Raw genomic sequence first — 11,929 nt, 5'->3', positions numbered from 1 at the left:
AACATAATTACTTATTTCTTTGTAATTTCTGTCTGTGCTTGTTTATTTAACCCCCCACATATATAACGCGGAACAAACATCTAATTTGTTTTAAAAACAGTAAAAGAAGTGTGAGATTCGGCGCAGAGAGCTTGACTTTTGTTTTTGAATAATTCATATATATATATATATATATATATATATTTCTTGAACTAAACGATTACATATAAAAAACAAAGACAATGGATTTTAAATAGACAAAATCCAATATGGGATGATGATAGATTAACCCAAGGTACTATATAGGATACCAGAGTAAACAGATAGCCTTACTCTTTAAATTCCCATCGACTAATTACTTATATTACTAATTATATTATATATAATAATTATATATAATAGGCTTTTAAGTATTTGTTTTGGGAAAGAGTAGGCTTTTAAGTCTTTCATCCATACAATACAGTATCTTTTTACTTGGCTTCGTATAATACTTGCATTTGAAGATTACTTCTTGAGTACGTGTTTAATGAGGCCCGGGATATGTGTATTCATGAAATAATCTTCCCAAGCAATGCATTTTGGGTTGTAGCCGAACATTTTGTCCATCTCTTTGGTTTCATTCTTGTTTCGTAATATTTCCAGGTTTCTATCATCGAATCTGCATTTCATACAATAAATTAAAATGTTAATTAAGGCATGTGAATTAATATAAAAGTAAGGGCAACATTTAGCATATTTTACTGAAACTAAAATTATTAAAACTGAAATATTTTATGTCAGTATTAATGAATATATTACCAACACAAAAAATGGAAGTCACCAAGTAATTTTTTGTCGATGGTCAACAAGTCATTTATAGTTGTTATTTTCTATTTTCCAGCTGAATATTGTTAAGAATTACTTATATCTCTTATATACCTCTTCTGTTTCACAAATAGTTTCATTCTACCATTTTTCACTAAAATTCTATTATACCCTATTACCTTTATCAATACACTGAATAAATTACCCTCTGTAATTAATAAGATGAAATAATATAAAATTGTGAGTTAAATTAAAAATATGTGTTGTAAACATAAAACAATACTATAAAAAAACAAATATAAAGTTTTTAAATGACATATTTTTGTGAAACAGATGGAATATAAATATTGTTTTAAATAAGAGTTACTTATTTCAAATAAAACCTGCATATAACATAACTTTCTAAACATTTACAAGACATTTAGACATACCATTCATTTATGCTTCCAATAATTACAGATAAATACTATAAATCGTACATTTATTATGATTTTTAAAATAATATGCATTTTCTAAAACTTACACTTACCAGCTTATAAAATCTGCAAACATGTGGTCAGATGCCGTTAGACAGAGCTTACAAGCTTATTTGTTTTTATCGGATGCTCCCAAAGGAACCATTTTATTTAATAATAATATTTAATTCTTGTATTTAATTCTTTTTTCTAATTATGTCCGCGCAGCCACCTACGTAGTGTACGGATATATTAAAAGAAATTACGAAATAGATAGGTAGATACCATTAAAAATGGAAGAAAATACAAGTAAAAGCAAGGAAAGTTTGAGGAAACGTGAAAAGTTAGACTTACATGCCCTTGAAGAGTAAATAAGGCTCGTAAAGTTTCACCAGTCTCACGGCCATGTTGAATTGACGGTTCTGATGTTCATATTTATCTCCGAAATGCGATGGGAGAATCATACTAAGCAATCGCAGTAGCTGCATGCAGAAAACAAAAAAAAACAGAGCAAATATAAGATACATGTAATTTGTTTTTTTTTGGTATAAAGATAAGCATTTAAAATTATTGCCCGTCATATAAAATTAAATTGACTAACACTCGTAGAGAAAAGTACATTTGACGTGTAAGTGTACCTGTAAAGGTGATTTGAACCGAAGGCTCATGTAGAGACGAAACCTAGCCATAGTGGATAATACTGTAACGTTTGGGACTATAGGCACACCATTGCGATCGAGCAGAGGGTTTTTCTTGAAATAACGAGTAAAAATTTCGTACATCTGTTTATACATCACCGGGTTCCGCTTAGATGAACCGACATGGTAAACGGTACGACTTCCTGAATCGCGGATATGTTCAGCTGCGATCGCAATCATTGCGTTTACCACCATATCTACCGGTGTCTTGTCATATATAGACATACGTACATCTTCGTGTTAGCATCAAGTTAGTAAATATAGAATTTTGATTTATAGTTTCTTGTAGTGCTAGTGAACTTACCATATCAAATACTGCCTTATGATCAGTGAAAAAACACTTTATCCTTCCTTTTCCGTATGATAGAATCAAACCATCTATGGTCCTACATATATACATATACAAAACCACAAAAGAATAAGAGTCAGAAAAAACAAAATACTTGAATGAACTATAGATAGTAAAAAACAAATTTACGAATGATAAAATTAGGCCAATGAAAATTTTGGTGATAGCTTACTTTAAACCTTCAATCCAACCAGGAAATGGGTCTGAGATAGTGCTTATGATTATTGCGGGACGTATGATTACAATAGGCATACTTTTTCTATATTCTCCAATAAGCATTTCTCCCATTGCTTTGGAAAAGACATAAGGGTTTGGCCATCCATAAAGCTTTGCCCTGATTAAAAAATTATCGATCAATGGAGATTCTATCAATTTTCTTTAAGTTTTGTATTTGCAATTGTACACAGACCTTTCTAATCCGAGATCTTTCATGGCTTCATTAGTTTCTTGTTCTGAGCAACGTTGTTCTCTGAGTTGTTTCAATTTCTGTTCTACCAATTGCATTTCTGCATTGATGTCTACCTTGGCTTTTCCGTTAAGAGTTTCTCCCATAGCAAAAGAATTCTCAAGTATGAGTCCCGATCTTTCCCCACACACATAAGCTATAGAGATGGAAAAAAATTTATACATGAAAATATAGTTATAACGAGTGTCTGTATACCGCCCTCTATTCCACTTCATTATATGTTTTAAAATTTTTTTTTCCACTTATTTAATTCAATTTCATATTTTGTAACTATTTGTATTTGTCAAAAACCTGAGTTGATGATGTTTTATGTAAAATGACAAAACAATATATATAATCTATGTAGGTTCTGCGCATTCACACCAAACATTTTATAATATTGAACGGAGGGAGTATGTGAATATCGATCAATTTGGTTTTTAAAAGTTAAAAAATGATTCACCAGTTGAGACATGGAGAAGCAGTTCTGGTTTAACACACTTCTCAGCAAACTTAAGAACATTGAGTGCTCCAAATGTGTTGATCCGAAGTGCAACATCGTATCTTTTTCACATATAAGCCAACCAAAAGCTAATTAGTATGGGTACGGTCTTCAATAACAATAAATATGTATATGTTTCTCTTCTTTTTTTTTTTTTCAAAATAACAATAGATATGTATAGTACCTCTCGTCGAACCTCGTGCTGGCAGCAGAATGCAAAACAATGTTGACCTCTTGCATCATAACTTGTAAGAGATTAGAGTCACTCACTCCCATATTGTTCAGCGACACGTCGCCCGGAACAGGAACAACTTTTTCTGAGATTAAGGCGTTTAGGGTTTCATCACCAACATTTTTTCTTAACACCCTAAACAAATCTTTCTCAAAAACCTGTTACAAAGTAATATCAGAAAATTTCAATTTCGTATGAATTCGCTAACAAAAAAACTGGTCATACATTTTGGCTTTAAACATACCTCACTGCGTAAGCGTTCTTCAGCGGATTTCTTGTCGATTGCTCGTACAAGGAGGTAAAGCCTCTTCACGTTTGGTTGCAACCTCAGAACTCGCTCCAAGAAAACTATGTTTAGATATTTAAATTATGCATGAACATTATTAATAAACTCATGAATATATTATAATAAATTACATTGAATAGATTTATTGTAGAAAAGTTGCACCTGTATTTACTTAATCGATTCCTCATACCTAGTATATGACTATGAAGAACACTGAACCAAGAATTACCTTTAGCAAGGAACCCGGACACGCCAGTGATGAGCATTGTCTTGTTCTCAAGAAACTGAAGACATTTTGGCTCCATAGTTGAAAACTCAAAAAGCCTAAGCGAAGATCAAATAAGTCAAGTGTTTGCTTGTTGAATATGTTTGATCCTAGCTAGCACTATAACGCGTGTATTTATATATATTGAAGAAAAGGTGTAATTTTTTATATATTCAAAATCAATTATTAAAAAGAAAAAACGAGCCGACAACAAAAAAACGTTATAGCTAGGGCTACCGTTCGACGATAGCACAAACATTTTAAACAAAAAAACTTTTGAGTTGTAGCCATTAAAAACAGTAAGGACGGTTTCTATAATTAATGTATAACACGCGCAATCGCAAGGTCCGCAACCATCCACAAATTGAGTGTTCGTAGACGATTAGTTGTAGGAAAACCATCCACAAATTGTGATGTAGATCAGCATGTGTAACTCATGAAATTTTTCGCCAGATCAGAATCCATAAGTGGACCTGATTTATGTGATTCTAAGCCTCTTGATATAGTTTCCAGTCGAACGTATTAATAGTCCTTTCAAATCGAAATTTCTAACAAAGAAAAAGAAAATTGAAAATCGTTTTCTGAAATAAATTTCAACTAGACAATAAAAATAAATAATAGTCCTTTCACATGGGCATCTCACCTTATTTTAAAAAAAATAATTAATATTTTATTAGTGGATATCTCAAATAGTTGAGAAAGCCACCCAAGAATTTCTCATTTGAAATACTTTTATTGATGTACTTTATATCAAATGAAAGGAGAGATATACTCAATTTCATTCGGCAATAACCTTGAGACAGCTTCACGACGCCGTTCGACTATAAGCTGGCCTCTGCCTCTCTATTTGCCTCCTCGACAGTGATACAAATGTTTCTGTTATTCCGGAAAAGTTTCTATTTTTGTCCCCAAAAATAAAGATGTACGAGTGCCCAAAACACCACCACTCTAATACTTTATTATGCCATATGTGTATTTTAATTACGTTCATGATAATATTGTTTCACAAATGACAGTTGATTTATTTAATAATAATGTATGGATTTTACTAATAACAAATCATTTTTACAAAAAAATTCGATCACCAATAAATTATGCACCATTGACTCTACTTGATTTATCCAATATAAGTGATCCTCATGTGAATCGATAAATTTAGATAACTTCAAGATACCAAGAGAGAAGACCACATCACCACAACTACAAGAGATAGAGAAGTGAACTGAACGAACATAATAAGCAAACATTATGGTCCTTTTCCTAATATATCCGCAATTTCTTTTTTTTTCCATTATTATTCCTTTAATTAACCCTTAAGAACAACTCAAATGCCAAGAAAATATAAAATAATTCACACCCGCACAATACAAATAGAAAGTAACAAAATAAAAAACCAAAATTTATTCATATGCGCCAATCCAATATATATATATACTAGGATTTTAAGTCTTTATTTTGGGAAAGAGTAGGCTTTTAAGTATTCTTTAACCCATACAATACAATATCTTCGCATAATACTTGCATTTGAAGATTACATCTTAAGTACGTGTTTAATGACGCCCGGGATATGTGTACTCATTAAATAATCTTCCCAATCAATGCATTTGGGGTTGTAGCCGAACATTTTGTCCGTCTCTTTGGCTTCATTCTTGAATCGTAATGTTTCCAGGTTTCTATCATCGAATCTGCATTAAACAATATAATTAAAATGTTAATTAAGAAAATGAAAGAAATAAAATCATAAATAAATATATTAAAAGAAGTTACAAAATAGATAGGTAGACACCAATACACCATTAAAAATAGGAAGAAAAATAAATGTAAACACAAGGAAAGTTTGAGCAAACGTGAAAGTTAGACTTACATGCCCTTGAAGAATAGATAAGGCTCGTAGAGTTTCACCAATTTCATGGCCCTCTTGAATTTACGGTTGTGATGTACATATTTATCTCCGAAATGCGATGGGAAAATTATACTAAGTAATCGCAATAGCTAAAGAAAAAAAAAAAGCAAATCTAAGATTATTCATTTAAAATTATAGCCCGTCATATAAATTAACTAATACTCGTAGAGAAAAATAAATGTCACGTGAAAGTGTACCTGTAAAGGTGATTTAAACCGAAGGCTCATGTAGAGACGGAACCTAGCCATAGTGGATAATACTGTAACGGTTGGGACTATAGGCACACCATTGCGACCGAGCAGAGGGCTTTCCTTGAAATAACGAGTAAAAATTTCATAAATTTGTTTATACATTATTGGATTCCGGTAAGACGAGCCGACATGGTAAACAGTATGACTTCCTGAATCACGGAAGTGTTCAGCTGCTGTCGCGATCATTGCGTTTGCCACGATATCGACAGGTATCTTGTTATGGACATAAATTTACGTGTTAATTAGTATCAAGCTAGTAAATATAGAGTCTTAATCTACCTTTGTACAACTCTGGCAATGTGCCTAGTGAACTTACAATATCACATATTGCGTTACGGTCAACGAGAAAACACTTAAGCATTCCCTTTCCGTATGATGTAATCACACTGTCTACGGTTCTTCATATATAAAATAACCACAAAAAAATTTGAGTCAGAAAGAAATTATATACTTGGATGAAGAATAGATAGTAACAATCAAATCGACGATGATAAAATTAATTTGGCCCATAAAATTTTGGTGATAGCTTACTTTAAACCTTCAATCCAACCAGGAAATGGGTCCGAGATAGTGCTTGTGATTATTGTGGGACGTATGATTACAATAGGCATACTTTCTCTATATTGTCCAATAAGCATTTCTCCCATTGCTTTGGAAAAGGCATAAGTGTTTGGCCATCCATAAAGTTTTGCCCTAAATAAAATTATATATATGAACAATTATTGTGCCTGAAGTTACTTCACATTATCGATCAATGGAACCAAGTTTCTAGTTTTTGTATTTGAAATTGTACACAGACCTTTTCAATCCGAAGATCTCTCATGGCTTCATTAATTTCTTCTTCTGAACAACGTTGTTCTCTGAGTTGTTTCAATTTCTGTTCTACCAATTGCATTTCTGCATTGATGTCTACCTTGGCTTTTCCGTTAAGAGTTTCTCCCATAGCAAAAGAATTCTCAAGTATGAGTCCCGATCTTTCCCCACACACATAAGCTATAGAGATGGAAAATATTATACATCAAAATATAATTATTACAGTGTCTGTATACATTTGAGAAAAAAAAATATCGATACCGTCCCCCTATTCCACTTTATTATATGTTTTAGAATTTCTTTTCCACTATATTTAATTTAGTTTGATATTTTGTAACTATTTATATTTTCGCATTGGTTAAAAAACTTTAGTTGATGTTGTTTTATCCTAAAGACAAAACGATATAGTCTATGTAACTCATTAATCTCTGGCATTCACACAAAAATATTTTATAAAATGGAACGGAGGGAGTATATGAATGTTAAAGTTTAAGTGATTCACCGGTTGAGACATGGAGAAGCAATTCTGATTTCACACACTTCTTAGCAAAGTTAAGAACATTGAGTGCTCCAAATGTGTTGATCCCAAGTGCAACATCGTACCTTTTTCAAATACAAGCCAACCAACAGCTAATTAAAAAATGGAGACGGTCTTCAATAACAATAAATATGTATACGTTTCTCTTTTTTTTTCTGCTTCCTTTGCAAAATAAGCTAATGTTTCATAGTACCTGTCGTCAAACCTCGTGGTGGCAGCAGAATGCAAAACAATGTCGACCTCTTGCATCATCGCTTGTAAGAGATTAGAGTCACTCACTCCCATATTGTTCAGGGACACATCGCCCGGAACAGGAACAACTTTTTCCGAGATTAAGGCGTTTAGGGTTTCATTGCCAACGTTCTTTCTTAACACCCTAAACAAATCTTTCTCGAAAACCTGTTACAGAGTAATCAATATCAGAAAATTCAATTTCGTATGAATTCTCTAACGAAAAAAATGGTCGTACATTTTGGCATACGTGTGTTAAATGATGTAAATATACCTCACTGTGTAACCGTTTTTCAGCGGATTTCTTGTCGGATGCTCGTACGAGGAGGTAAAGCCTCTTTACGTTTGGTTGCAACCTCAGAATTCGCTCCAGGAAAACTATGTTTAGATATTTAAATTATTTATGAATATTATTAAATTATTCATAAATATATTATAATATCTTACTTGAATAGATTTATTGTACGAAAGTTGCATCTGCATTTATTTAATCGATTCCTCATACATAGTATATGACTATGAAGAATACTGAACAAAGAATTACCTTTAGCAAGGAACCCCGAAGCGCCAGTGATGAGCATTGTCTTGTTCTCAAGAAACTGAACACATTTCGGCTCCATAGTTGAAAACTCAAAAAGCCTAAGTGAATATCAAATAAGTAAAGTGTTTGCTTGTTGAGAATGTTTGATCCTGCTAGCACTATAACGCGAGTATTTATATATATATATTTAAAGAGAAATTGTAAATTTTTTATATTCAAAATAAATTATTAATAAAGAAAAAAAGACAAGCTAGGCTTACCGTTCGATAGACAAGAGCACAAACATTTGATAAAAAAAACCTTTTAATTTGTAGCCATTTAAAACGGTATGGACGGTTTCTATGATTAATGATAACACGCGCAATCGCAAGGTCTGCAACCATCCACATATATAGTGTTTGTAGACGATTGTAGGAATACCAATCAACCCTTAATTGTGATGTAGATCAGCATGTGTAAAACATGCAAGTCCATAAGTGGACCTGAATTATGTGATTCTAAGCCTCATGAAGTCATGATAGTTTCCAGAGGAACGTATTATTTGTCTATTAAATAAAAATACTAGATGTGATATATGAATATATCCTTCCATATCGAAATTTCTAATAAAGGTAAACAAAATTGAAACTAGTTTTCTGAAATAAATTTGAACTTGACAACAACAAATAATAATAGTGAGAACTGAGAAGTTTTAATTATCAGAAAACCTCAATGTCTCTCAAAAGGGTACTCACTTTATTAAAAAAAAAACTATAATATTTTATTATATGTATATATCAAATAGTTGAGAAACCCACCCAATAATTTTTCATTTTGAAATACTTTTGCTAGAATTGGTGTACTTCATATCGAATGAAAGGAGAGAGATACTCAATTTCATTCGGCAATAACCTAATAATAAGTATTAACTATAAAAAACACCTCATGCTAGGATCGATATATGTAAAATGCCATCTAATGGAAGGAGAGATATACTCGATTTTTCACTATGCAAAAACCTCAAGACAACTCCACGACGCCATTCGAATATAAGTTGGCTTCTCTATCGATCTGCCTCCTCGACGGTGATTCAAGATCTTGTTACGATTTAATCATGTAATTACACATGCATGTTTCTCATTAACGACAGCTTCACCATCAACAACCGAACCAGTACCAAAGCAATTACTCTCTCTATCAAAATATCAATCCCTACCAAACTTTTTATCCAATTAAAAGCACATTTTAAAGATGTATTAGCTTAGCGCCTTTGTCCTAAAAATAGAAAGATGTATTGGTGCCCAAAAAAAAATACCACTACTCTGTTTCAGCGCCTTTCTGCAGTACTTCATGATAATATTGTCTCACAACTCACAAGCGACAGTTGATTTAATTAATAATCATGTAGTGTATAAAAAATGTTTTTATACGTTCATGAAAAATCAGTTTTTCTGAAAAATAAATTCGATCTCCAATAAATTTAAGTATCATTATTGACTCTAAGTTGATTAAACCAGAGCACCTCCAATGGGAGACTTTTCAATTTTTTTTATAGATATTATAAGATTAAAAATAAATTAAAAAACAATTAAAGAACAATTAAAAAATAAGAATCAGTGACCATCTCCAATGATAGAGAGTCTATTTTGAAGTTCTAAATAATTATATATTAATATTTTAATTTAATATATTTATATAATTAAATTTTAATTCTAAATTTTAAATTATCCAATGAAAAAATGATATTTGTAGAGCTTTTAAAGAAGAGGTTCTTAAACTAGAACTTTTAGAACTTTTTCTCTTATATTTTTAATTTTTTCTTTATTTTAAATTATAAAAATTTTATAAGAGTCTTCCATTGAAGATACTCTTAAAACTTTTATTTGAGAATCTCATTTCTTAGAGGTTTTACACTTGTCATCTTTTTATTAATATATTTTTATTTTTAGAATTAAAATTTAATTAAATAATTATACTATATTATAATATTAATATTTCTTTGTTTAGAACCCCACACCATTGGAGATGGTCGATGATCCTCATGCAAAGATACCAGATTACCAGGAGAGAAGCAAACTGAACAAACACAAGTACACGTGAGGTAAGTATGTTCCATTTTCTAATCTCCGCAATTTCTTCATATTTTTTTCTTTCATTATTATGCCTTTAAATAACCCTTAAGAAAAACTCAGATGCCATAACAGTATTAAAATAATTCACACCCGCAATACGAAATAGAAATGAAAAAATGCGAAAACGAAAGATGTCATCACATAATTAAAATTAAAGATTTAGCCAACAAAAAAAAAAAAAAAAACATGATAAAACGGTTCGAATGTTTTATTTTGTGCAAAACAGATTGTTGCAAGAACGACACGATCTTCTGATCTCCCCATTCTGCTCATCTTTAACTCCTACCGATCCCAAATTCACCATAGCCTGACCAAACCTAGCCAAGAAATCGTTGCCCTTGGCTAAATCCGTCACCATCTTTTTCGTCATTCCATCGTTGGCGAGTTCTTGATCAATTTGAAGGATTCCTCTACTAGAATTTATCTGTTTGTAGAAAGATACATCGACAATGTTCGAACTCGAGAAATCCTGATCCAGATTAATAATGCCATCAGTTGAAGATTTCTCAGGACATTTTCCTCTCAACTCTTGAACCAACTTAGGATCCATAGATGGATCAGGTTTGTTCGTATTTTTAAAATTATATAACCGGTCCTTGATAAATGAACAATGCGCTACTCCAATTGTATGTCCACCTATTGAAAAAACAAACACAAAATTAAATAATTATAAGATCATATTTATCATCAAAATTTAGTATGTTATGAAATATTTTTCATACCAAGAAGTAGAACCATATCGTCGACGCTAAGTTTTCTTTTAGCAAACATCGCAGCGGTTTGCGAGACACTCAATTGAGGAGACGGCAAATCCACTGACAACGCCGTAGATTCCCTACCATCAAGTCTTCCTGTTGGTATCTCATATCTTGTTTTCTCTCCGCTTGCCTTCAAATCAAAATTTTAAATTATTTTTCCTCATTTGATTAGGGAAACATGACATATAAAAATGTAGATACAAGAATAGAGTGTATTTACTTACAAGAGTAACAAGATCTCTAGTAGCGAGAGCTATGATATCAGCACAAGAAACGACCCCGTGGCAATCATTTTCGAGCGCGGTTTTAATGTCATCTAGCAACTCATATCCTCGTACACTTAGATTTGGTGTTGCCTTTTTCTCGCTGCTCGTACCATCGAGAAGAAGCGATGCATCACATCCCTACATACATTGTTTTGATACATACAAGATCAATCACTGCTTCCTTTAAGACTCTTTAGAACATTTTTAAACATTTTACGTATATATAATAAGAAGAGTTAATCAACTTACGTTGCTAAAACAATCGTGAAAATAAAGCCGGATCATTGCGGGTGCAACGGATGGGTCCTTGATAAATCCCTCTTTAACAACTTTAAATACGATGTTTTCGACGTTTGGGCAAGTTTCTTTGTAGGATCCGAACTCAAGCTTGCCATAACAACATTGGCTGATGCTAAGCACAGCAAGAAAGACGATCAATGCTGATTTGGTCGAGATCTTCGCGGCCATTTTTTTGTTTTTGTTTTAGATTTCTATATGAATT

At 32.1% G+C, this 11,929-nt stretch overlaps 3 protein-coding genes across 3 annotated transcripts; all 3 read right to left on the bottom strand.

Annotated features, from left to right (window-relative positions):
• Positions 1 to 461: 461 nt before the first annotated feature.
• Positions 462 to 4,055, bottom strand: LOC18018265 (putative fatty acyl-CoA reductase 7). Its single transcript, XM_006400684.2, has 10 exons — positions 3,980 to 4,055; positions 3,709 to 3,812; positions 3,417 to 3,622; positions 3,194 to 3,294; positions 2,695 to 2,887; positions 2,458 to 2,619; positions 2,241 to 2,322; positions 1,877 to 2,143; positions 1,593 to 1,720; positions 462 to 637 (listed from the first exon to the last, which is right to left on the bottom strand). The coding sequence occupies exons 1-10, from the start codon at positions 4,053 to 4,055 to the stop codon at positions 484 to 486; spliced, it is 1,473 nt and encodes a 490-aa protein (XP_006400747.1). The 3' UTR covers positions 462 to 483.
• A 1,491-nt stretch (positions 4,056 to 5,546) lies between these two features.
• On the bottom strand, positions 5,547 to 8,371 carry LOC18018264 (putative fatty acyl-CoA reductase 7). Its single transcript, XM_024156660.1, is given in 11 exon segments — positions 5,547 to 5,700; positions 5,880 to 6,007; positions 6,116 to 6,382; positions 6,486 to 6,567; positions 6,701 to 6,862; positions 6,969 to 6,979; positions 6,981 to 7,162; positions 7,485 to 7,585; positions 7,714 to 7,919; positions 8,026 to 8,129; positions 8,296 to 8,371. Coding segments are annotated over 11 exon segments (1,473 nt in total).
• Positions 8,372 to 10,611: 2,240 nt separating this feature from the next.
• LOC18018263 (peroxidase 60) lies at positions 10,612 to 11,929 on the bottom strand. The gene is made up of 4 exons (XM_006400682.2): positions 11,677 to 11,929; positions 11,386 to 11,565; positions 11,126 to 11,291; positions 10,612 to 11,039 (listed from the first exon to the last, which is right to left on the bottom strand). Exons 1-4 carry the CDS (start codon positions 11,893 to 11,895, stop codon positions 10,612 to 10,614), a joined length of 993 nt encoding a protein of 330 aa, XP_006400745.1. The 5' UTR covers positions 11,896 to 11,929.

The sequence above is a fragment of the Eutrema salsugineum genome, unplaced genomic scaffold (assembly GCF_000478725.1).
Source record: "Eutrema salsugineum unplaced genomic scaffold, Eutsalg1_0 scaffold_2, whole genome shotgun sequence".
Classification (NCBI taxonomy): domain Eukaryota; kingdom Viridiplantae; phylum Streptophyta; class Magnoliopsida; order Brassicales; family Brassicaceae; genus Eutrema; species Eutrema salsugineum.
This window is presented reverse-complemented; position numbering and strand designations above follow the sequence as displayed.

What these genes read in the sequence shown, in the direction of transcription:
- LOC18018265 (XM_006400684.2), bottom strand. Translation starts at nt 4,055, where the DNA reads ATGGAGCCAAAATGTCTTCAGTTTCTTGAGAACAAGACAATGCTCATC. An exon ending in AGCACGAGGTTCGACGAGAG is followed by an intron (nt 3,295 to 3,416) that starts GTACTATACATA and finishes TATGTGAAAAAG; the next exon opens with ATACGATGTTGCACTTCGGA. An exon ending in GCTTCTCCATGTCTCAACTG is followed by an intron (nt 2,888 to 3,193) that starts GTGAATCATTTT and finishes CCATCTCTATAG; the next exon opens with CTTATGTGTGTGGGGAAAGA.
- LOC18018263 (XM_006400682.2), bottom strand. Translation starts at nt 11,895, where the DNA reads ATGGCCGCGAAGATCTCGACCAAATCAGCATTGATCGTCTTTCTTGCT. An exon ending in TTCACGATTGTTTTAGCAAC is followed by an intron (nt 11,566 to 11,676) that starts GTAAGTTGATTA and finishes CAATGTATGTAG; the next exon opens with GGATGTGATGCATCGCTTCT. An exon ending in CTAGAGATCTTGTTACTCTT is followed by an intron (nt 11,292 to 11,385) that starts GTAAGTAAATAC and finishes TTTGATTTGAAG; the next exon opens with GCAAGCGGAGAGAAAACAAG.